This window comes from Barbatula barbatula (assembly GCF_947034865.1).
Source record: "Barbatula barbatula genome assembly, chromosome: 1".
NCBI classification, from domain to species: domain Eukaryota; kingdom Metazoa; phylum Chordata; class Actinopteri; order Cypriniformes; family Nemacheilidae; genus Barbatula; species Barbatula barbatula.
Genome location: NC_136766.1, coordinates 14,260,642 through 14,287,758, shown reverse-complemented (window position 1 = coordinate 14,287,758; position 27,117 = coordinate 14,260,642). Strand labels below are relative to the sequence as shown.

At 36.7% G+C, this 27,117-nt stretch overlaps 1 protein-coding gene across 3 annotated transcripts; it reads right to left on the bottom strand.

Annotated features, from left to right (window-relative positions):
• Positions 1-988: 988 nt before the first annotated feature.
• On the bottom strand, positions 989-26,551 carry malrd1 (MAM and LDL receptor class A domain containing 1). Of its 3 annotated transcripts, XR_013787020.1 has the most exons (34): positions 26,224-26,526; positions 25,288-25,413; positions 25,107-25,195; positions 24,246-24,419; positions 24,029-24,125; positions 23,163-23,300; positions 22,723-22,875; positions 22,469-22,574; positions 21,955-22,322; positions 21,417-21,850; positions 21,088-21,175; positions 20,661-20,840; positions 20,429-20,573; positions 20,161-20,317; positions 19,937-20,047; positions 18,792-19,005; positions 18,381-18,619; positions 14,580-14,862; positions 13,831-14,076; positions 12,219-12,376; positions 11,307-11,484; positions 9,535-9,663; positions 9,210-9,362; positions 7,333-7,490; positions 6,864-7,065; positions 6,535-6,786; positions 5,722-5,847; positions 3,995-4,061; positions 3,018-3,106; positions 2,808-2,898; positions 2,241-2,301; positions 1,880-1,990; positions 1,481-1,564; positions 989-1,247 (listed from the first exon to the last, which is right to left on the bottom strand). XR_013787020.1 is itself a non-coding variant. In XM_079462376.1 (33 exons), the coding sequence occupies exons 1-33, from the start codon at positions 26,387-26,389 to the stop codon at positions 1,173-1,175; spliced, it is 5,337 nt and encodes a 1,778-aa protein (XP_079318502.1). In that variant the 5' UTR covers positions 26,390-26,551; the 3' UTR covers positions 989-1,172. The 3 variants fall into 3 exon arrangements, 2 of the variants coding, with proteins under 2 accessions (XP_079318502.1, XP_079318503.1); XM_079462376.1 differs by lacking the exon at positions 1,880-1,990 and having other exon boundaries at positions 26,224-26,551; XM_079462377.1 differs by lacking the exon at positions 1,880-1,990 and having other exon boundaries at positions 9,535-9,660.
• Positions 26,552-27,117: the final 566 nt, after the last annotated feature.

The window sequence follows — 27,117 nt, the reverse complement described above, 5'->3', positions numbered from 1 at the left end:
CAACAGTTAGAAATATTTAGAATTTTTAGAACAACTGAATAGGATACTACAAAGGATGTTGAAATACTGAAACTCTGACACAAAAAACTAACTTTAAATCTGAACATTGTGTATTTCCATGTGGTACAGTTTCCAGAGGGAGAGGCGATGCGTCTTGATGCTCTTTGTGTGTGGAAGATTTCCACGAAGTTCCAAAACAGCTTTGACCAAATCCAGAATTACATGCTAAGCAAACATCTCTAACACTTTTCATTTATTCACACTGCTACACTATTTCATTCCTTCATGCTCTCATTTTTATGCTCTTTTATATCATTACAGCTCTTTCTTCAAGGGTTTTAGAATTCTAGTAAAAAAGACAAAGAATGCAGGATTGCAGGAAAAAAAGATTTGAGAGAGTTTAAATCTGTATTAAAATGGTTTTAACTCAAATTTTAAGCTTTTTCTTTTGTGTTCTGGTATCCAGTGATCTGTATGCCATCGAAGCGTATCAAATTAGCTTGCATGACTTCAAGCTAAAGAATTCAGACTCATTGTGTCTGTTTTTTTATTTCGAAAAACTGAACAATATAGTGAACTACTTAAATCCTCTTTGTTCATGTTTTGCTATCATTTGTAGCCTTCAATTGTATTTTATCATCTGTCAAAATGTGGTCAAGCTGAAGGCCAAGTGGTGATTGAACACACATTTAAAGCAATGAAAATACAATTTTCACAACCACAAAGAACAGTATGAAAATCAGGCTTGAAAGCAAAACAGTCCTCTGAAATGGCACCCAGAGCCCAGTATACTGGATTTGATAATCTCCTGCCAGTAATGTCACATTGAGGTCTTACGCATCTTTTAAATCAGTTTCCTTTTTCATTACTGAAAGCTATGGATTCACAAAATAATACATTTATTTACACAAACTCAGAATCTACAGTATCACAGCATATAGAATTAGTTAGATTCGATTTTTATAAGAAACTTTCTTTTTAAGGCTGATAAAGTTTAATTGCTTTATTTTGCTGAAACATGCTTTAAAGTATGTATATGGTATATGGTCACACTTTACTTCCCACGAGTTAAACCCTAAACAAGTACAGTCATGTTGTGATTGAGGCTCAAATGAAGTGGACGAACTGTAAATCCACAGGGAAATATAAAAGTGATTCTGCATCTGTTTGGTTTAGGCTTCAGAACCTCTCGAGCACTTGTAGAGTGGATTGGAGAAAGACAGCTTGGCTTCCTTTGAGGTGAAGCTCTAAATAGCACAGACGAACGCATTAAATGTACTGAATATACTTAGAGACAGTTTACTCTGTGAGTAATTGTGAAACACTTTTTTGATCCATTATGACCAATCAATTATTTCTATTTTTTTGTCACGATACATTCATGAATGTTTTAGGTTGATTGCATTGTACAACGCAGGTATGAGTCTTGTAAGTGTTTTTGTAAAGGAACTAAATGGTCATTATGTTGATTATATCATACCTTTGGTTCCTCTCTCCATGGGTAAACACTGATGTTCAGCCGAGGAAGACCAGACCATCTGGGTTTAATGGGTAGAGAGGGAAGCTATAACAAGAAGAACCAAATCAATTCATTTAATTAAATGTCAGATCCAGTTATACAAATATTGTATAACAATAGTTTCATTTTATAACATCTCGTCAAAAGATGAAGGTTGTTTTACAATCAAACTGCAAACTTGAAATTGCAACAGTGTATTATGTGACAAGAATAAGAAATGCAAACAGTTGGCAAATCCAGTTTGCTTCCTGCTGCAAATTTAAAACAGAAATTCTCAGTAATGCGTAACAAGAAAATAAATGGGGACTGAAATATGCTTTACTCAGAAAAGTACTAATTGCACATAAGAGTGAAACTCACATTACAACGAGTTAAGAAGGGAGTGATACACGCACACTCGCCACAACAAACAGACTTAAGCGTACAGGTCAATATTTCCCATCAGCAGTGTGACGAAGAGCTCTATCACACCTGCGGAGAGGTTCAAATTACTAAATAACACTGTTCATTCCCAAGTGGAAAAGAAGCTGTAAGTGTAAAAGAGAAATGGAGATGGAACACAGAGATAGTCTATTAGAGAGATAAATGTATAGCATAAAGCACGGCAAAAGAAAGGAAGGTCTCTATTCGTAGAAACACATCGCTGCACAATATACGAGCCTTTACATACATAAGAGCTTTTCAATCAACAATGACATTTATATTGATATATATGTCTTACCTCTCTGTGCACATCAAAACCAGAGCGATTCAACTCTTTATTGTCAATGAGACTGGGGTCTCTGTTCAGTCAGGAAGAATGCCACAGCACACATCAGAGAAATATCCGGAATTAATATACAGTAATAAACTTAAATCGTGTATACACGATGCATTACATCTAAACCAAACAACAATATTAGTTTTAGCCATTTCATGTGACCCCTTTAACACTGTTCTCAAATACATATAGCGAACATGAATGCTTGAAAAACCAAAACATGGGAGACTCGCTATCGTGGGTTGTAAACAAAATGCTTGTAAACAAAAACATGTTAGACTCACTATCATGGGATGGTTGATTTTTTTACAGTTAAAGTGGTAGGCTTACCAAAAATAATAATCTAAGTAATATGTAATGTTATTGCGAGTATTTTAAAATGTAATGTTATTCAAGTACTTGAATTTTGGAATCTGATTACGTAATCTTGCAAGTAATCAGTAACTACCCAGCTCTGCCAGTAATACAGCATCCCTTTACTGACACATTCTGTTCTCATGCTTCATGAACACATTTGAAAGGACGTACCTAAGTAAATGTCTCTGTATTAAGATGAATGAAGTGACTCCGGTTGCAAAAGCCAAGAGGATCAGCACAGCACTCAAAGCAATATTGACAGCTGTATAGCACATTCAATCAATGTACACTACATGTTAAATAGCTACAAGCATACATTTATTTAGAAGGACAGAACTGTATTTAAATAAGCATATACACACACACCTGTCTCTTGCTTACCTAGTTTACTATCTGGTATAACTGGCGTTATGGGAGCTATTGGTTTTCTTATGATATTGCAACGATTACCAGTCCACAATGATGGACAGCTGGAAAGAAAAAGAAAAAAATTTGCACAGAGACTCCCAGAATAATCATGGTAGAGGAATTTTGTTTTTTAAATGTCCTATTTGAATGAATATTAGCTTGAAGGGATTCACATGTCCTTCTTTTCTACAATAGCTGCCCCTAAGCTCCTGTAATGAGGAAAAGACACGCACTGTCCCTTTCTAGTTCTCACATTTTCATACTTTAGCCCATTCCACATGTTTTCTGTCCCTTTCACAGAATGTCTGAAAGCTATTCTGAAATCAACAGCATGCCGACACACACACATGTTGGGTTAGCTTGTTTCATAGGGAATATTTTATTAGACATAATATTTTTGATGCTGTACGATAAGTATATTCTATCCCCTAACCCACACCCTACCCCTAAACCTAACCATCATATAAACCTTTCTGCATTTTCAAATAAATATGATTTAGCTTGATTTATAATCTGCTTTCCTCAGGGGAGCAAAAAATGGTTTTCCAGGAGCACACAAACTAGTCTTATACACTAGTGCATAAGAAACTAAAGTTCTAATTTAGTATGGATGACACCATGACATCCATTATTTATAAGGAGCGAACGTTTGGGAAGAACCTGATGAAAAAGTTAAGGACTATAATTAAAGAAAGACATGCTTTGGCAGTGTTGAAAAGCACACGTTTGAACTTAGGGGCAGGCCATTAATTCTCTTTGTATAATGTTCTCAAATTTCAATGTGATATTCAACTGGTATTGGAAGATATGATGAATAATTCAAAGTAAAAAATATCTTCTACAGGATCTTGTCACCTGAACAGTCATGACTGACTGGTAAGTGTAGAGGACTTAATAAAACTCAATAAAACTCAAAGTTTAATAGAAAAAGTAACTTTTGAGGAACTTACATGCATACTGGCCCATTTGCCTTCACTACACATACGCCTCCATTAAGACAGTACCCTAAGGGACATTCTGTAAACAAAAAAATTATAGAATATATTATTATGATCAAATAATCATTATAATGAATGCTCAATTGATGTTGACAAGTGTAAACGCGGTGATTGTCAGAAGATCTGCTTGTTCGGATCACAGAGATCGCATGTTGATGACAAATATAAACGCAGCCAGTGTCTCCATGCATTGACAAGAGACTTTACCCCGATGGAGCTTTAGAGGCACAGTTCCTCCCAAAAGGCAATTGGAGAGATATTGTAGTACCCAGAAAAAGTGCCTATACTAAATCATAAGCAACATATTACCTGACTCATACGTCACTATAAAGTAATATATTTTATGTTCATAAATTTTAGGCTCCAAATTGTAACTTTCATTGAAGGGATTACTGTGAACTAGACAATTAAGATTTGTTATGGTAATGCTCTCTTTCTGGATCACTAGACCAAAATCAATTTCTCTAACAAAAAATGAAGAAACAATACTGTACGTTACAGGTGTTATACCAAGAAAAGAAATTGCAAATATTGATGTATTTTATCTAGAAGCGAATGCTCTCCCAGACCTGCCTGAAACCCCTCGTGTAACCACACCCCGGCGACTCTACGTCAGTTCGTAAAACGATTTGACTAATACCGCTCAAATCTAAGCGCAGGTAAGGTGGGCAAGTCTTGTAAATCTTGTACTGGCGCCAGCACAGCCATTTCGAGGAGACGCTGTGTGTTTCGTTGCGAAACGAAAGCCTCTTTGTTTGCCCTTCCGAAGGACGAGGAAACTAAAAACAAATGGTTACATTTTATGTCAAATACTGTTCGAGAAAAGAACAGTCCGAATATTCAACTGTGTGCAGCGCATTTCACGGATGATTGCTTCACAAACCTGCCATTCCAACAGTTAAAACTCTACAAGGACTGGCGCTTCAGATTCGCAGTCTGTACGTATATTTTCATTGGTAAAGACTTTGTTACGGACTAACGTGAGTTTGATTTTGTTGTTTCTTTGTGTGATCTGCAAATGCATACACGCGTGCAACGTGAAAAAAAAACCACGAGACATGGTGTAACACTGGTTGATCAAGAAGGGCCGAAGCACCCGCAGTATTTATTATGTTACCATTCCCTGCTGTAATGCGAGCTTGTTTCTATCTCACACAAGCTCTGTATGATGTATATGGTTGTTTGTTTTATAGTCAATTACTCTTAACACCTGATTTTCCAGATCATATTAGGGCTCGAATTGATAAGGAAGGATCGATATCATTTTATCACCTGTCAGTAGTTTTGGAACCTGATTATGGTAAGAGGCAATACATTTCCGTGCAGTTTACAACCAATCACTACGCACTGGTTAACTGGCCAATCATAGCACACCTCACTTTTCAGAGCGATGAGCTTTGTAAAATATTAGTGTGTTTCAGAGAGGCGGAGCAAAGAGGAGATACAAACATGCTCTGTATGTGGAAAATGCAGCATTTTTAAACCTTAAATCGTGTTTACACATTGTATTACATCTAAAGCAAACAATAATATTCCTTTTAGCCATGTCAAATGACCCCTTTAATTTGTAAACCTTTACTACCAGTGCAAATGGACATCAAGGGTAAGAATTAAACATTAAAAATGCTTTATATGACCCATTTAAATAAAGTAAAGGAGATGTTCTACCATAGCCTTACCATGGCAACTGGACTCATCAGAGTTAAAAGATGGACAGTCATCAACACCATCACATCGACTGTAGTACGCAACACAGTCTGCTGTCGCCTCACACATTAATTCCCCATCATTACATTGCTTAATGGCTACAAGGAAAGATAAACAAAAACAAGAGAATAAAACAAGATAAAGATTCATTCACATTTTAAACATACAGAACAAATTAAGAGACCGTTCCAAATTATAATTTGTGTCTGCTGAATTTCAACAAAAACAAACCCCATGAGTGACATAAAACTCGAACAGCAATGTGAAAGACTCGTAGCATAACAAAACACATGAAAACTGAGGTTAAAACATAGAAAATATTTTAGAAATTTTCCTAAATACGTGTTCATACAATGTTGTATCGCTTAAAAGTGATAATGAACTTGTTGTCTTTGAAGAATTTAAGGTCAGTTTTTTTACCTGTTTCTCCAGTTCGCATTTTCAGCAAATAATAATTTTATTTTTATTTAATTTAACTCAGAAATAATCTACTGGCACTCTATTGTTTGTGAATGTTTACCGGAAGTCAAGTTGGGGGATAAAAAAGTGTGAAGTAACGTTGTTTATGTTGTTTAATTGGAACTGTCTTTATAAACAATATTTCTTTTTAGATTTGGGAGAAATACTGTTAGTACTTCACAGAATGAAACAAAAATGATAATGTTACCTATAAATAGTAAATTCAGAACTTTTTTTAATAATTTTGAAATGGTTGCTTATTATTTTCGCAACTATATGTAATTTGTTCACATTTATTTTTGCTAATGTGTGTGCTTAGGTCTTACGGCATCCATGCTCATCTTCTCCATTGGGGCAGTCAAAAACGGAGTCACAGAGGAGAAGTGCTGGAATACAGGTACTGTTCCTGCAGCGGTATTCCCCCGTCTCACACTCCAAACTTGAACACATGTCCTCATCTGAGCGGTCTATACAGTCCACCTCTCCATCGCAACGCCAGCTTAGTGGAATACAATCAAATAGATACAAACACTGAAACTGTTCCATGTGGCATGTTTGTGGGACAGGGGTCACCGGAGCTGGACACATAGAAACAAAACGGTTAGTTTTCAAGTTTGGTAGGGTGAGAAGAAAGAATGAGAAGCCAGTTTAATACCTCCCACATGACATTCTCTAGTAAAAGAGAGATGATCTATAGCAACGACTGTCCACTGGTTTTCTCCAACTTCAGCCTCAATGCTCACTCTAAAGGGTGATATGTTTGATAATATCACATTAGTGTAAATCCAGTTGTCTCCATAGTTATCACAAGCTGCCCATATTAACAGAGGTCTTCCACTGCGCCCCACTGTATACACCTGAAATATAATACACAGAATTCATTACACAGGTTTCAAGAGGTCTATCACTGCAAAACATTTCACAACACTCATAACTCTGCACAGTTGGCAAGGCACTTCTCATAAAATAGAACTGAAATTAAATTACTACCTGAAAGATATATGGCATGTCTTTCATAGCCGCTTAATGTAAAATACTATCACATGCAACGGAAAGTGGTGAATATATCACTTTTTCACATTACTTATTTTCAGAAGAACACAAATTTTACTTTGTTGCCTCACCTTCAGCGTACCCATATGATGTGAGCCATACATGTGAAACCAGAAGCGGAGATGACATATACCAATACTAGCAGGAAATGTTTGCGTCGTTATTAACCTGGCAACATCTCCCTCTCTCTGGGCACTGGAGTTCACAAACAGGTATCCACCTTCTCCATCTTAGAAAGCAAAGAAACACAACAAAAAATTATTGGGTTCCAGCAGATTGTTTTTGAGTTTTGTTACATTGCAGTTAGCAAAAATGGTTTGATACTCTACATGCTATACTACTAAAAGTATAAACGTACTGTTGCTTATAGACAATTCGTAATCTTAAAGTAAGTTAGATTTTATTATGATGCTGTTCACGTTGTGTTGTTTGTGCAAAACTTTCAATTCCATACAAGCATTTGCAAACTATTTCTTATCTTGCCATGTCACAATGGAGATTATACTGTAGCACACATAATAACTGCAGAAGGTCTTATTTCACTGATTTAGCAGAGAGCGACTCCGTAAAGAGGGAAACTGTCATTTCCTTTACTTTGTGTCTGGCACGAAAAAATCAATAACATGTTCACTAGGCTAAATCAATCACCTGTGAGGGAGCAGAATAATTTTCACAATTAAAGTAATGTACACTTGACACTTTCACACAATGACACTGATCTTTCAGCCCATGTGTGCCAGCCAATTTATACAGCAAACATTCAGGTCATGATTTGTAAATGTCTCCAACCAATTTCATTTTAAAGGTGCCATTATTTGGCTGTTTTCGAAGCTTTGATTGTGTTTTTTGGGTGTTTAACAATGGATGTTCATAGTTCTAGTTAAAAAACGCTTTATATTTCACATATTTCAAGATTGTTCTTCACCGCTTTCCCTCTTTTCATAAAACAATCAGATTTTATAGGTTTGTATAAAGTCCTTCCTTCTGAAACGTTTGATTGGTAAAGCTGACCCAGTCTGTTGTGATTGATTTCCTGCTTAGAGCGTGTGTCTGAAGATCCCACCCACATCAGCGAGCTTCTGCTTCTTATGCTGTTGTGATTGGTCGGTCCCCCTCTCAGTGCACGTGTATTCGTAAGCTTTGGCTTTTAGCAATAAAAAATAACAATGGCGTCAACTTCACTTTATCAATTAAAAACATGTGGATCAATCAAAGGGTCACAGAGGTCTGCTAGTGCACATCAGTCTTTGTTAGAGATTTAGATTCTTTCCTACTATGGCGAGGGAAATGACACCGGACCGATTGGCGTCAGATCGGTTTTATGAATGAACCCTAACAGAAGCATTAGTTTTGCCTTTTTATATTGGACCTAAGTCGAATAATAAAACAAGCAGATTGACCAGGAGACATTTGCAAGCAGGACTTCAAAGGACGTTTCATAGAAGTGTTTTGGAGGTATATGCCAGTCAGTCTTATCTCAATGTGGCACTAAGGGAAACATGGATCTGTAAAGAGAACACTGCTACTTCTTCGGCCCTCTCCACCAACTTCAACTTCACTTTATAATTTGAGATCATTTGATGTTTCAGATGAATATATTTGCAGTAGAGGTAAATTTTCATATTGCTCTTTACTAAACCAACAGTGATGTATGAGACCTGCTGAATCAAAAATACATTTATTACAACACACAACAAACTTTAATGCAACTATTCTGAATTCGTGGATTATCCTTGTGAGAATTAAAATTTTATTACAAGCTTCTTATCTTTCTCCATTTCAACTTGCTCAAAACCTAAATAAAGTTAAAAAGCTAAGAAAGTATCTGTTCTAGTTTAATATTTCATGCAGTAATTTACCCGTTTCCATTTATATTTGAAATGTGTTCATATTCAGTTGATGTGTTTACTTCATTGTGACCATTTTAATTGAAGAGTGAATTACTAACTGAGACTGTGATCAGCTGATGGTCCAGTCCCATTAAACATGCTGCCATGTCCTATATTCCAGTCAAACTCATCATCAAGATCCTGAGACAACTGACAGGTTTCCTCCCAAAGACCTTTAGGCAAATCAAATTTACAAGCTCCTGGAACAATCACTGTAAGAACCAACGAGAAGGTGAGAAGTTAACGCCATAGAATAAATTGTTTTACTATTTACTGTCTATATAGTTATGGTATGAGAACAAGTAAAGAATGGAAACAAGGAAATACTAAAATTACAAAACATGATGAAATGGCAATCAACATTTGAAATGCAGATGCACTTACTGCAGTCCATCTCATCAGACTCATCTGAACAGTCTGCTTTACCATCACACTCCAAGTGATACTCAATGCAGTCTCCATTATCACACACAAAATCTGTGACAGCGGGGCATGACCCAGGACGCACAGCTTCTGAAATACATGGAAATGCATCTGTTTATTCTTTCTGTTTGTTGGTCCAAAACAGTCTAGGCAAGTCTGTTTATTGTATTTTGTCAAATTTCTGTTGTTTCTGTCCCCTCATGGGTTTTGTTTTTCCCTTTTTGTTGTTTAATAAATTATTTGTCCCTCAATCTGTATGTGTTCTGTTTCCTCCATACCTGACAGATTTGAATAAATTTTGTTTCTGAAGAGCATACTCTCAAAAAGTGAGAAAATATCTTCACTCCTCTGTTTCTCTTTACACTTTGATAGAGATACATTAGTTTATTTACAAGCTACAGTTAATTACCCACAATAATAGAGCGAAATGTGAGGTTTCATATCATTTTTTAATCTTGTTGTAGGCCTACAAAGCCCCAGTAAAACAACGAAACGAATTGTGTTTATTACACTTTAACATTCAAATATAACCTGTTGAAAGCAAGAACGCAATGGTTTATTGATGTTAAACTGAACGCAGTGAGTATAGTCTGAACAAAGATTGAGTTTCACATCTCCACTTAGCAAACATACTCTCACTAAAAGAAACACAAGCTCAAGTGTAATGACTGTGATTAAAAAGTGCTAGTATGTAAAAGAAATCTGACATTTTCCGTGTCAAGCCTGAAAACTGAAAGGGGAACTTATTCTATCTTTAAATGTTGTTCCCCAATGACTTCTCATCCAATTAAAGGGTGATGATGGTTTTCATTAGACACTGCTGAGGACAAGCCGCAGAGTCATGCTGGTCATGCTTATGCATGAACGTTAAGAGACTCATGGGAAATATATGTGGACATGACTTCTTGTTGTTTTTCTCTGGGGTCTATTGTTCCATTGCCAGGTTCGAACCCTAGTTCCATTGCGTGTAAATAAATCACATTGTCACATATTTCTCAACTTGAACAGCTCATGAAAGCTCAATATGTAAGATGTAAAGAGCAAATTCGATGTGCAAATGATGCTTATAAAAATAAAGCGCATAATACAACTGAAAGAGAGAGCTTCATAAATCCTTACAGCATCTCACATTTGAAATCTGATCACTAAAGATCCTTCTGTTATCTGACAGTTTTTCCATCTTGGAAAGCATTACACAGGCTCTTGCAGCCTCTAAAATAGTTTAGTGTTTGTTTTTAATGGCAATTACTCAGATTTTGTTTCATTCCTTTATTAAGTTAATCTAGAAAATGTGTGAAGTATTTTTTATACGCATAGTTTGATGGCCAACTGCACTGGAGCGTGGATTGAAATTAAAGATGTGAATGAGACTGTTAAAACTGTAATTCAAATAGTTTAGTTTAATTTATAATGGGAAATTATATTTAGTTTGGTTTCTCTATTACGTTACTAGGTATAATCTATTGCCTATATAATACAGATACACCTCTTTCATAATAATTTATCTTAACTGGGTATGATATTTCTCATTTGTAAGCATCTGCTAAAGGTTAATGGTGTATACAAATTGGCCAAATTTATAAACAGGCCACAGATCCAACACAAGCAACAGCAACACAAACACTACACACCATAAACACAATGTAAAAAAAATATATTCAACTGATGCCATCCCTTTTCTCATCATGGTACCAAGACAAAGTGTCTGGATTGTGTTGATATAAAGGACTCACGTTGTTCACAGTCAATGAATTCCAGATCGTCGAGAGCCACTCCACCACTCACATCTCGTGTTCGAACCGCTTCAAATATCAAAATAAAGTTCCTCAGGTTTTTCAGAGACACCTCAGCTCTCCTCCACTCCTCGTACATCTCCTGCTGTGTCCACATCTCCCTAAGCTCATTCTCTGTCTGCTCGACACACATTTTATGTTTCAGTTCAGGTTGCTGCTTGGGTTAACATTCTTATATGCATATTTGCGGGGTCAACAGTCATGATTGGATAAATAATTCAATTTAAATTTGAATTTAAGTTACTTAAAATGATTAAAATGGATAATAAGAAGTGCTGTTTTTCATTTGCAACAAGCAAAGGAACAATTCTTCCTCTATCCTCACCCTCAGGTTGTTCCAAATTTGTGTAAATATTTTTGTTCTGATGAACACAAAAGAAGATATTTTGAAGAAATTAGGGAAGCAAATAGTTCTGGGGCACCTTTGAATACCATTGTTTTTCCCCTACTATGGTAGAAAACAAAAACATTTACTCAGATTTGAAACAACTTGAGGGTGAGTAAAAATGACAGGATTTACATTTTTGGGTTAACTGTCCCGTTAATAAAACTGAATTTTTTCTGACATTTCTTTTCCACTAAATTCCTCCATGTATTTCGGTGTGAAATGTTGCTGATCCGTGAGATCAGGGTCCGTTGGCAATGTAACGATTTCATTGTTCACAGTGGCAAATGAACTGCCCAAATATCAATAAGGACAAATTGTCCCTTCCACCACACAAACAACCATTGACATTTTTCAATTGAGTTTCTCTGTTTTAAGTTACCTTGGAAACTGACAAGTGCCCAAAAAAGTTACACAGACCACTATATGTTTATACCACTTTGTTATTTTAGTCATTAGTAATTTACCTTAATGAAGAGGCGAATAATTCCTCTGGCCTTTTCAGAAATATAGTACCAGAAGGAGAGTTTACATCTGGCAGTAGATTCCTTCCATACTGAACTTCTCATGTGCGCTTTATCACCCTTCAAACCAGCAGGAGTGGCTGCCATATATGCAAAGTACCCTATGACGAGAAACAGAGAGAGAGAGAGAGAGAGAGAGAGAGAGAGAGAGAGAGAGAGAGAGAGAGAGAGAGAGAGAGAGAGAGAGAGAGAGAGATGTAATTATGATAATTTAAAACTGATAATATTATATCATCAACATCAACACTTGCTTGGAGGGTGCTCAGTACGGCTCCAAGCCAGATCCAACTGCACATACAGTATGTCTACTACATATTAAAAATACTGTGCTGGTTATAGCATTATATGTAGTAAGCATCAGTATTGGGACATATCCATTATCATAAATTGATTTTATCATTTACTGTCACTGACAGCCTCTAGCAAAACTGCAATTGACATTCATTTCATTTAATTAATGAGACTAGTTTATTACTCAAAATTATCTCCTTTCAGGTTTTAGGTTCATAAAAGTAAATACTGAGGGATAAGCTTTGTCCTTGCCACACAAGGTGGGATTTTTGATTATTTTCTTCCCCTTACGATATCTGCTTTATTTTATTATAGTACGAAGAACCATCATTTTGATATTACTGATACCACAGTGTCAGCAACTTGGTTGATCCTTCAAATAATATTTCATTACAGTCAGAATTTCTGTTATCAGTTTTAACATACATAAAATAAATCTAAACATCTATTGTGGCCTAAGGATATCTTGTTGACTTTCCGTTAAGAGTTAATGATTACGTTTTTAGACCTTTGATGACACAAACCTTGCAAACTTTGGCAAATCCAGTAGGTGAATACTTTAGAAATGCTCATTTTAGCAACTAGCAACGAACAAAACTTCTCAGTGGACTATGTTAATTTGTCTCTCAGAAATAGTAGCGGATAACAATCTCACCTTCACATTTTCGCCGCTATTCTGTTCTAGACCCTGTTCTATCTAGCTTGATCCTGGAACCTAGCAGTGTTACACTGCAGATATTTTAACTCCTGTCTCACAAATTGCTCACAATTTTCTACATTTGTAAGATAATAGCATTTGCTAAAACGCCAAATGTAAAGGTTAGAAAGTACTGATGTCTCACAGGAAGCTTAACAGAGATCCCCAATAAGTATAGAAAAACAGACATCATAACTCTAAACATCTTACTGGAAGAACGGAGTTAGTAATTACTAGAAATAAATGATGATGGACAAACCTTTTCAGAGAATGAAAATCTTTCTCTGTTGTGTGTCAAGAATTAAGTAGCATTTGCAGGATTTGCTGCAATTTGCATTTTGAACACTTTTTGCTGTGTATTTCAATATTTATCTTTTTGTAAGTGTAAATATAGATTAAAAAACAAGTTTAAACATACTGAAGAATTGTGTTTGATGTCAGTTTGCTTCAGTCTGATTTCCCTGGGCATTCTACAAATTGTAAAGAAAAGAGTGTGCTATAGATATGTGGGTGATCAGGTATGTTATTACTGTAACTACAGATACAAGGCTGAACTTGGAATCTTACCACTTTGATTCTTAAGCGTGTGGTCATGAGAAGGTCTGATCCTATGGATAGAACCAACTCCAAGAGTCCAACTAAAGGTGTCTGCCAAGCTGCTCTTCCATCCACAGCGCCCATTTTCAAACGAGCAAGATGTCCCACAGTCCATTTCATCCGTTCCATCTCCACAGTTGTCAGTGAAGTCACATGTCTGCTCTGATTTGTAACAATTGCCATTGTTACAGTGCAGAAAACCTGGCGGACAGGAGCCTGAACACACACACACACACACACACAATTTCAAGGTATAAATAATTCTGCCATATTTCCCAAACAGAGCATTCTACAACAACACAATACCAACTGCATCAGTATGGATGCTTACAGAAAAATATGCTTCTGAATAAATTTTTCTGAATCATTATAAAACTGTGAACTTTATTGCACAGCCTCTGATTCAACCTAAAATACCTAAAATGCATTTCTTATGGACACTTCTCTGCATGTATTCAAGCTCAACTTTTCTTTTCAGGAAACTATAAAACCCAGTTACAGCTTCATATCTTGTTTAGAGAAAGAATAACAAATCATAACTTTTTTTCCTCATGCTGGTCTCTTCTCTGGTTTTTCTAGACATGCTATGACTAAAGTAACCTACATTGCATTGGTGGTTAGCAAACTATAAGATGAATGTAATTTGTGGAGCATTGTTACAGTACGGTAGTGTCACTTGTTTGTGTGCTTGAGGACAGGCATAATTTTTAAAGGTGTACCTGACAATAACGTGTAACGGGAGACTGTCTCAAAACTGCTGCTGGGGATACAGCCCGCTGAGAAAGTGATGTCATCAAGGCAGATGTGAACTTGTGTGTTGCTGCCCACCTTGCCTTCAAACATAATACGGAAGTTTTGAGGAGAGGAGAGAGGCACTTCCTGTCTCTTCCAGTAGTTGCCTTGATTACCCGTGAGGTTCAGTAACAGCTGGTTGGAATTTGTTACCATGTACACGTTCAGCGTGCCAATGCCGTCACGGGACATGTGGACGTAAAAGACCATCTTGGAAAGCAAGTAAACAAACAAACAAACAAACAAACAAACATAAATTAGATTCATTACATATCTTCTTGCTTATACGCAGAGTTGGGAAGATTACATGGGACATACAAACTACACTGCATTTGTAGTCAGTAACTTAATCCCCTAGACTACACATTCCTAATTCGTAATCTGACTACTTATTTTTATTACATTTATTTTTCATTTGTTTAAAGGTGTCTGTTTTAGGTTTACCTGCTGATACACATGTGTGTCCAAAATTTGTTTTTATTAAATGATTTTACTAGTTAAAGTTAGTCAAATGCCTTATACTGAATTACTGCAATGCAACAGCACATGTAGTTACAATAAAAATGGTTAACGAATAGTTAAAGGCCTTACAGTGTAGATATCAAGTGTAGAAGTGGGTGTAATATTTATGCAGTGATGGGCAAAACAGACAGCAATCTGACAATAAGCTTATAATCCAAACCATAAGCTTTTGTCAACATAATTTAGATTGATAAATACCTGCATATATATGTTCAAAACAGAAAGAATAGATTACAATGACAGGTCGCAAAACAATAAGATTTAATAAAGATTTAATTTATTACCTGCCTGTGCTTGTGATTATCTTATACAAAATCCAATTTAAACAATGAAGAATATATCAAATATTAAATTTAGAGAATAGATTCAATATTGTGAATGCTAGGCATGGACAATTCAGCATTTAATATACACAAATATATTTGGATTAATGACAAATGCAGTTTCGCAATGACTGTTGTGATTTGCACTAATCGCGCAAACTGGTGCTTTCACCGATTTAAAGGACAAGACTAATTGACATGTGCAAAATACGCATAGAGGAAAAATATGAGGACAATGTGAAAAGGCCTAATAATCTCTGACATACACTGTTAAAAAAGTACAGTTTTTAAATTACAGGAGTTCAAAAAACATGGCTGTTTTGGATGAGAGCTTGAAATAGGTCTGCAGCCGCACAGATACTCACTGTGTTGAAATGTGTGTGTGTGTGTGTGTGTGTGTGTGTGTGTGTGTGTGTGTGTGTGTGTCTGACAGAATGATTGATCGCTGTCTGCTGGCTCAATGACTGAGTATCTGCTTCATTGTAACAGCCACTATTTAATTCCTGACATCTCGTTCTGCTGTTATATTCAAGGCAGAGCTCCACAGCATGTAACAATGCAGAGGAAATTAAAACAGTGCAAATCATCTTTGTGAGAATGATCTACATCTGATCAATATATAACAGCTTTCCTAAACACAGAAACACACGCACCATAACATACATTACTGAGGGTAATGAATCAGTATTGTGAAGGGCAGTGAAGGACAGTGTTCTGCTCTCAATAAGGAAGCAGAAAAGAAGACTTTCCAGCCAAGGCATTTTTTCAGTTAAGTGGAGTGGTGGTTACGTTGTCACATTCTGAGAGTTTTCATGCACTGCTGGGAAATTCGTTTCAGGAAAGTCATAGTAATGGTGCATAGAAATTCACATTTAAAATCATGATGATTTCAAGATGTGACATGTTACTCCAAAAGAACCCGCCAGATTTGGTTGCTGAGCAGTAATATTTAAACGGAGTACTCAAACTGAATTATGTCTTATCCCCCATGTTTTTTTTGGGCAGGACCAAAAATCTCATAGCATATTTTTAAATAGGTTTTATAGAAAAAGTTTAAAACAATTGTAAATATTTAATCAGAATATCTCTGCAAACCGTGCAAACAACCCACCTTGTTGGCAGAGACTATTTACAAAAACTCCACCCACCAGTATCTGATTTGAATCGAGTAAATATAAATAAATAAAAGAATGACCTGATTAAATGTGTTCTGAGTTTACTGGATAAATGCAGTACAAAGAAAGAGAGAGAGAGAGAGAGAGAGAGAGAGAGTTAGGGAGAGAGACAGAAAATGACCACCAAAAAATCCAAGTTTCCAAGTGGAGTATTATTTTTTTGCCCAAGCTACCTTTAGAGAAGCACCCAAAATCAGATGTGATACACATTCACAATATTTACCATATTTTATCTGCACAAAACTTAGATTTGTAATTATTAATGTTATTATTTTTTTACTTTATACTGTAGATGATCCCTAATGCCTTATCGGGGATCCCGGATCCCCCCAGCCTCCCTCAATTCGAGTCTAATTCTCATTGGACACAGTAGCTATTGCTTAAAGTAAAAACTAATTTTTACCTTATAATAATGTCTCAAGAATTATTTTAGCGGTGGAACAACTCTTAAACTGACAAATTCTACTGCCACTACTACCCTAGAAGCCTCATGGCAGCTACAACCTCACTCTGCAGGTTCTGTGTTCGGGTCATTACACATAGCCCTGCCCATCCCCTGACTGCGGAAGAGTGCAACATTGTTTCCAAACAACGTTTCTGCATTCACCGGTTCCATAAGCTTAGTAAACAAATTAATGTGCATTGCGCTGCCCACGGAGAAGCTTATACAAGGGACATTATTTACAACACATGGTAACAGACAATTGCATGTATCATTAAGGAATAATTCATAATCACATAGTGTCCATTCACAATCATTACATCTCAAGTCTTTTAAGTACTTGTGCACATACTTTAACATGATGGAATGTCTCACTACACACAGTCTAGAACCTGTATAAAAGCACTACATGAGAAACTGAGCAGCATTTACATTCATATCTTTTGCAGGTGCTTTTATCCAAAGCGACTTACAAATAAGGAACATCACAAGTGATTTGTCAATATAGCACTACACAAAGCCAAGCTATGTATTAATACACAAGCAAGAGCTGAAGTGAATGCAGTAAAGAAAAAAGGAGAGTATTCCGGCTGGTTGAGGACTGAGCGGCAGTATGTCAGGGAACGGGGGTATGTAGTGAAGTAGGCAGGACGAGAGCCTGGATTAGAGACAGGAGGTCTTGTATCACGGAGGAGACCGGGAGCATAAGAGGACGAGCGACCGGACCGTCAGTAAGAGAGGACCAGGCCTGGCTTTTAGATATGGTTTAGACCAGGCTGGCTTTTTACATTTTTATTTATTAATTAAAGTTGTTTTAGGTTTGCCGGTTCCCGTCTCCTTCCTTCCTGTTATTGAACCGTGTTAGTCTTTAATAAATGTGATCAAACTAAAGACTCTACGGATATTTGAAGGGTGCGATACTATTGTGTAAGTACTCAAGATTTACATGGGATAAACAGAAGCTATCTGAGTATAGTGTTATTATAAAGACCGAGTTTCTTAGCCCATGACTTATTAAAATAGTTGTTTCTTGTAATGTCTATAGCATAGAAAAATAGTCTTTTCCCGAGGCTCTCATTGGGATTGTGTCCTGTTAAAAATGGGATACTACCAACTGTAAACTGAACCAATATTCAGAGATTATTATATAATCTTTTGGGAATACTGAGACTAAAATCTTTTACAATAGCTCCTAATGTAATGAAAGCAGAAACTGCTTGTGGACTAGAATGAAAAAGACAAATGCAAACAGTAATGAGCACTCACCTTACAGTCTTTGCTGTAGCGACTGAAAAGAGGTCCTATGATTTGAGCAATATGTCCAGTTGTCTGAGGGAAGGAACCTTCTAGATATAAATAATTGCCTGATGGGTTGCGTAAAGTGTGATCAGTAGACGGTCTGCTCCGAGGATTTCCTGCCTTTATCAACCAATCAAAATCATCATCTTGTCTCTGTCTCCAAGAGCAAAGGTCAAACTCGAAATTGCAGCGACCACTGAATCCCTCTGGAAAAACATACATATACTGTAAACATACATATACTGTAAACATACATATACTGTAAACATACATATACTGTAAACCATTTTACTGTTAACCTTTGAACTTGGTCAGTAGAGATGTAAAAAAAATACAACATAACTACAAAGTTTTAGATTTGATAGATTTGCTTCTTACTGCATATGTAGTGATTCTCATCAGATCCATCTCCACAATGATCAATAAAGTCACACAAGTTATCCTCAGAAATACAGTGACCATTGGCACAGTTGAATTCATTCGTATCACAAGGGAGATCGGTTCTTAATGGAGGGGCACAGTCCACAAAAGCCACGTCATCAATAACAACATCGCCCATGTAGCTGATACCACGCTTGGCACGCAGAACCACCTAACAATACATTTGTAAACAAAAATGCAAATGCTTATATACCATTTTGTTCTTTGATACTTTTAGGTTTCATATTCAAAAGGTAATAGGACAATAAGCTCTCACCAAGGGTACTTACCACTAATGAGTAAAGGTATCACACAATATAGAAATGCGTTTAAAAGCATGTGTGTTTACGTGTCTATGTTGATAAATATTAATGATGCAAAGGACTGACTGAGAAAAGGTCGTGACATTTGTGATCAAGAATCAACAGTTCAAACATCACTCAAACAGTTAACATTTATCTGTGGATCACATTTCAGGAATACATGTGCACACAAACACAAAGGGTACGTCTCAATCAGCTACCCTGTACAGTAGTCAGAGCACTGATCAGGGAGTGGACCATTTTAAGGGCTGTCTCATTTGCAAAATCCTTCTAGTACAATGCAAAGCAAAAGTAAGGGAGCAGTTTAACCGTTTTGAGTCTGTTTAACCGAACTTAATGAACTAAAAAAAATTCGATTTTATTTTATTTACGTCTATTTTATTTGATGAAGGCTATATACACACATTCTTAGACAGGCAGGGAACACAATCTATTTAACAGTTAAATTTGATATTAGACCAAATTTGACAGTGTTTCTCATATGTATTTTGACCATTATTAAAAAAATTAAGTCAGAGAGATGTCGGTTTTGCCTGTTGTTGATAGTTACCAGCTGTGAAGTATTACAACGCACTCACACAGTCACGTCACTGGAAAATAAGTGAACGGTATCCCAACGTAAAGTGAGCCAGGATCCCTACCAATGCCTGAACCAGTGTACATGATATACTGATTCACGTGCTAGTGAGCTGATTGAGACACAGCCAAAATCCTAAGATGTTGTTTTGGCACAATGGAATTACAGCACAAATGAAAAGGCATAAATGATATTTCCCTGACCTGAATGTTGTGACGGATTCCAATGAAGACCTCTCCCCGCCTCCAGCTGTTGCCTTCATTACCACTTTGGGACCAAACTTCATGTATGACAGCAAATGATTTGATAAAGACCTACACATAAAGTATATGTTTATGGTGGTGCTGATACTCGGAGGTTACTTTAGGTAACAGAATATGAAGTTCTGCAGCAACAGAACCAAATAATAATTTCAAAATCAACACACCTGTAACGTTCCAACAGTGAAGCCGCTCATGTAATACCAGAACACTAAAGTGCACTGAGGTCCTGTTTTTGTGATAGTTGGAGTCAATAGATTGGTAGTGTGACCGTATCCTCCATTAGAGCTGTCTGCAAATAGATACCAACCCTCCGGAGAACCACTGCAAAATAAACAGAAGTGTAAACAAATAGCCACAAACACCTACGCTATGCAAATCTGATCATGCACTTCACAAACATATTTCAGCAAATGTATGCATATGGGGGTTTACAAAGTATGGTCATTAGAAGGTCTGTGGTAGTCTTCTCCATGGAGAATACTTTTCCCTTGTCCTTTCTGCCAGTGAAAGGGAGTGACTTGATGACTTAAATAGAATCCACATAGAGCATCACCTTCAAAATCACAATACTCCTTCACTGAGAAAATAGAAAATAGAAAGATGAATGGACAAATGGGTGGACAGATGGAAAATGCAGATGGATGGACAGATGAAAAATGCGTACCACAATGTTCTTCATCAGAGCTGTCGGAGCAGTCAGGAGTAAAGTCGCATACTTGACTGAGACTCACACACTCTCTTGTAGCTTTGCACCCAAACTGGCCAGGGGGGCAGCTATGAGGGGGTGTTACCGACATGGTGGGGACAGGGACAGGGGTGCTGGGCTCCTCTGAAGGCAATTTACCTACAAAGTGCAATTGTTTGTGAAATGTGCAAATGGTCGTGTGTGCATTTGAATTTATGCGTATGGCAGGCACTTCAATCTTAAAGGATGTAGGATGCATTCAGGGTCATTCCCTGGGATTTGAACCCATTGTGTTACATGTGGCATGCTATACCATTGAGCAATAGAAAAGCTCTTACACTATTTAAGCTTTAAAGAACACACATATTTTTTGTTTACAAACCATCTGCTAATAATTTTATTTTACCTTCATATGGTTCACATCCAAGAAAAGAAAGGTCATCTATAGCAATATCTCCTCTGAAGTCATCACCAACTGTTCCCTCCACTATAATCTGTAGCAGCAAAAAGTTTAATATTACAGATATTGCTCCTCAGAAATGCTTTAGGCTTTCTGCTGAGACAGTCATTATAATTTATAAGTTCATGAATTATCAGAGATACTATACTGAGCAATACAATAAAAATTTAGTTTGCCAGAGTTGTATATAAACATTTAGTCAGTCAACTGCAAGAGAACCTTCACAACATTATCCATTTATTATCCAGCATCCATAATTCACATCAATAACCCACCTGAAAGTGGTGATTGCTATTAATATGCAATATCTGTCTGTGCCAGTAGTTGCCTTGGTCACCGAAGCAAAACCACAACAAGTTGCCCCGCCCACTGTTACGGGTGCGTATGTACACAGCCAACCGGAACACGTGCTTTCCGAACATGTGATAGTGGAATCTGAAAATGCAGGGTGGCTTAGGTTCAGGACCTCTGCGAGGAGTTGGGAGAAAAGGTTGACTGATAAGAGCAGCGGTATCTTTGAACTTTTGTGGTTCTGATGATTCAATGTAAAGGAAGTGTCCATCAACATTGGCCCAAGTGTGGTCTTTCCATGGCCCCGTGTTGAAAGTGGGAGTAGGTCCTTGGATACGGCTCCAATCGAAAATGTCGTCCGCATCATCTTGAGTCCAGCTGCACAGGCCTTCTTCAAAGTCACACATTAGCTCTGAAGCTAAGAGAAATTATTATTGTAAACAGACTGCTAATGTTAGAGCATATAAGCTGAAACATTTACCTTAAATATTTTTATTAACATAAAACCTATGTAATACTGACAGCAGTTTTCTTCATCCGTTCCATCTCCACAGTCGTCGATCAGGTCACAGATCTGAAAATAGTTCACACACGCTTTACTCCGGCTGCAATGAAACTGACCGGGAGATGGGCATGTCTCCATAGCCTCTGGCAATGAGCAGTTATGAAACACAATGTCATCTATTGCAGAAACTCCTTCATACACGCCCAGACTCAGTTTTGTGACGGAGAGTTGGAAAGGTCTTGTCTGCCTGCCAATCTGCACAATCACTGGGTGCCACTGGTTGCCTTGGTTATATAGTGTTTGCCAAAGTGTAGTGGTGCTGTCTAAGCCATCGATTAGCAGGTGCATTTCAGCAGCACCAACAGACTGACCGTAATTATAGTGCCTGGAAGCAAAACAATCAATGTAATGCCAAATGTAATGCTTTTATAAGGATTCGATGAGTCAGGCTGTGTCAATATTTCTTCAATGATTTCACTAGCTTAGAAATCTGCACCTTCAGGCTGATTCTTGAACCGTCATATTTCTTACCAGAAGGACAAAATGCAATCTGAACCTGATTGTTGGAATGTAGGACTGCGCAGCAAAGCCTGCTGGGAAAAACTGCTGCTGTTTTCAAAGATAAACATGAAGTGACCTTGAGGAGGGAAAGGAACATAAAAAACATAATCTGGTAACTATATATTTTCAAGATTCAACCCATTCAAACTCGATCTTTCATAGACTGTTTTGCTGATGTACTACTTAATTGTCACATTCTGTGTGCAGTTTTGTCCTGTGCTTACCTGCACTTGTATTAGTGGAATGATCCCGTGGAGGTGTTTGGCCTTGATAATCTTCAGAGTCTCCATTTGCTGAACCTCTTACCCATTCAAATCCATCTCCCCGCACAAGCTCATACCAGCCACACGAATCAGACTCAAAATCACACTGTGATACTAAAGGCCAAATTGAAATAATTTGACTCCATTACAAAATAATGAATAAACTTGGTTAATAAATTAGAGTATACTTAAAGTTTTTTAGGTTGTATTGTTACACATGCGCTAGCAGTTGTCAGATGATTATTGCAAAAATATTTAAGTGCCAGATTTAGATATAGTTTTTAAACAAATAGAATTAGAGTATAAATGGATTATGAAGGTGATGAGCAATTCTTTCTAAAAACTGTATTAAAATGTATATTCTAAAGAAATCATGTTAGCTAGCTGTTTTGACTACTCACAACAGTTGAACTCATCCTCTCCATTGGGACAGTCTGAAGTAAAGTCACACACTTTCACCCCATCCACACATTCATTTGCGCCACAGTAAAACTGAGAAGATGCGCAGGGAATTTGAAGAGGAGCCTTGATTTCCTTCTCTGGAAATAAAACCGACATAGTGTAACATAGGTTGCAGGTCAAGGTAAGAAAAGGGTTAAAAAGTTAGTGTGGACCCCATAAGCCCCCATAAACCAGAGAGCTGCTTAGATCACCATTATCACCAATAATGACCTTAAGCATAACCGATGCCCTTAAGCGTAACCTGTTATAGCTGCAATACAAGTTGCATGGGATAAAAGTGTGTAGGTGTAAAGTTTAAATGGGATTTCAATATTATTACAAATAATCTGGGTGTCTGAAATAAATCACAACAATGCGGTATTGTAACTCAGATTTTTACAACCAAACTCCACATAAACCTTGCTTTTTAGATGCTTTGGAATATAGCATCTTGTGGGGTGTATTATTTATAGTGACACAGTGTAAAATACTGATTTACAGCAAAGCTTTATTTTTGTGTCCAAAATGAAATTAAAATCTATAAAATGCTGAGAGGATTTTAAAACCAGACCATGACTTTGTCATGGACCATGGTACTTACAGTATGTTTATAAACTGATCATGTAACTGATGTCACTCACACTTCTATTTTGGGGTTACCTGTGTAAAGTTCAAATTTGCTTTGGGATTTTTCTGCCTATCATCATTGTTTCTACAGTACCAATACATTTCAAAAGAATGAATAAGGTCCTAGTGATGAAACCACGTTTCACCCTTTGGTTTTGCTTGGCTTGGTGTTTGTCATGGTGTGTAAGTGTTGACTTACCACCAACTGCCACACAGCCTTTGCTAAAGGACATGTCATCAATGGCGATAACTTCATATGGATCACTGCTGTTGAATATCAGTCCTCTAATCAACACCTGTACATAGCCGTTACATTAACATGAACATGTTTTCTATAACTATATATTTAAAAAGAAGCTGCATGTCCTCCTTCCCAAAGGCACAGAAAACCAGTCACTTAGAACGGATAGACTCACCTTAAACTCCTCTCTGCTGTTTAACATCACCACCGATCGCATCCAGGGGCGAATGTGTGGATCTGGATTTGGGGTGGACAAAGACCAAACCTCCTGTGGCTCTGCCAAAACTTTTGATTTGATCAAAACCTTCAAAGCCCCCATCAGCAGCCCGATATGATGGTCGAAGGTTAGCTGTTCAGTAGAAAAGTTGAATAATGCTGGGAGTGAACAGAATATCACATGAATGAACTAAAAGAAAATATTTTTTCTTCGGGCTTCAAAGACCTCAGGCATGTATTCCAAGACTGTTATATGTCAAGCTTTTCACCCTTTGTCAGACTTGAGGCTACTTGAAATATAAACTGAGGTTCCTCAAGTAAATAAAGGGAATATTTAAGGTCCTTTAAAAGAGTGCTTTGTCAATGTGTCATCTAAAAAAACACACATGGTGCTTACATACATCACCCAGGTGCTATGGTTCTGACATCGAGCTAAGCACTCATCAACAAGTTAGTAACTAAATACGACATTATAAAAATCCTGCACTAGTTATCAATCTCTCTTGTCAATAAAATATTTTGTTGCTTTGTGAAATCTTTTATTACACAAAATTGTGTTACATGTTCTTATTTTGCTCGATTTGTCTTTCCAACTCTTTCTAGGCGCTTTTTCTATTTATACACAAACAGAAAACAGAATAATTGTCAATGATAATATTCACAATTATAAAAAAAGTATTTTTTACATTTATTTTACTTGCAAGCTGATTGTAAAATGCTGAAGAATGACCAGATACACATGGAGAATGGTTTGTAAAATGCATGAAGAATGAAAACTACTCAGAAACAAAGGAGGTCTGAGCATGTTTTTTAACAATACCCAGCATGACTGTGAAGGTTGAAAGTAAGGACTGTGTATCTCTGCAGTAATGCCGTGTCCATTTTCAGATTGTATATAAAGATAGTGACCTGAGAAAATAAAATAAACGGCAAGGTTCCCAAGAAGACAAGAAAACAGTTAATAAAGTAAATAATCGATAAAGTAAATATTTTTTTCTTACCAGTAACATTTTCTCTGTGGTCTAGTTCTGTGTTGGGGCGAGTCAGACCTGAGCCTCTTGTCCAAACATGTTGATCTTGAAAACTACAAAAACCTTCCTGGAAGTCACACCTCACATACTGGGAGCCTTTATATAAAAGGGAAACTTAGAGCTACAGCTACAGTATATTACAAAGACAAGAGAGAGGTATTCATCACTACAGTATATCACTGCAAAATGAAATTGTGAAATCATCACAGAACATTTAAAAACTACTTGACGGAAATACTGTGGTCAAAATATTGATTTGAAGTAGCAAATGCAAAAGATGCTGAATATGACACACAGGCAGAAGTTTAAATATGTGACTCAGTCTGTGAAATCCAGGCTAGTGTGTCAAAACCTTATTCTAAAAAAACAAGCATCAAAGTTTGATATTATAAATGTATTTCATTGTGATTTCAGTTTTTGACATGGCTGTACTCATTCTATATTATCAAAGTCATATTTTTACAGCATGGTCTTTACATTATGTAGGATGATTTTATGTGGAAAACAGTAAATCACAAAAATGACTTAAGCTGGGTTTTAATAAACTGTTCACATATCAGAAACATTGTTATTTGTGTATCATTTCAAGGAGAAATATAGCAAGTTTAAGTAACTTTTAAAATATATTAGTAATGTTTCAGTGTTAAAGCTTTGGGAAGATGTTATCAATATATTGTATTAGCACTATATGTCATGGTCACCAAAGCCAGTTCATGATTATTCTTCCATTTAATACAATAAATCTTACTATTTACACAATACAGCCTGTGAGCATTTAAAAGCTTTAAGCAGACAAATGAAGAAACCAGCAGGCCATTAGCTTTGTTGGCCTTTGTAGACACAACAAACATACTGTACATGAAAAGGACAGAAAAACATGTTTGTTTATTTTGTTGTCGTACTTACAGTTTGTCTCATCACTTCCATCTTCACAGTCTACTTTAAAATCACACACATGTTCTACGGATACACAACCACCTCCGACACAAGCAAACGTCTCGGTCAGACATGGCGTAGATGAGACATCGCCCAGGACACACACCAGAAATGAAGCCCACAAACACCCCCTCATTGAGCTATCCAACTTTCAGTTTAGATATAAACATGCGTAAAACCCACAGGCGGACACACTCACGACACAATGACCAGAAAACATAAATCCTTAAAATCCAATAAGTGCCGATGTATAATGTTTACTTGTGCTACAGACCATAGAAAAGGCAAGCCATGTGTCAGACCATCCATAGTCCAAATGGCTTTTATGATGGTTAACCAATATATATATGTGCTTTTTATCTTCTTGGCTAGAGTTTAAATGACTGTGAAATAAATAGAGATAAACGACAGTAAAAAGTGAACTGTCATCTAAGGGCACTGAACATGACAATATTATCTGCAATAAGAACCCAAGTGTTCAAGCTTGCATACACATTAAGATAAGAAATGTTAACAGATATGAATAGATATTTGTCATTACATAATACCTTTGGATCATATAAAAAATAATTGAATGAATCACTATTGCTTTTGGCATCATTAATTCTACCCTCTGTCCTGTACCGGCTTTACCAATGTTCATTCAACTTTCATTTCATTTTTCATAAATCGATAAACAAATCATTTTGTAAATAGGTGAATAGGTGTATACTTGGTCAAGCTTCAAGCATAGAGAATTATTTGAATTATTTGCCTAATCTAATCGGACAAAAACCTTTTCTCATCATATTAAGCATTCTGTTTCATCAGCACCATAGCATTACTGATCCACTTTTACATGCCACAACATTTCCAAAGTTGCCA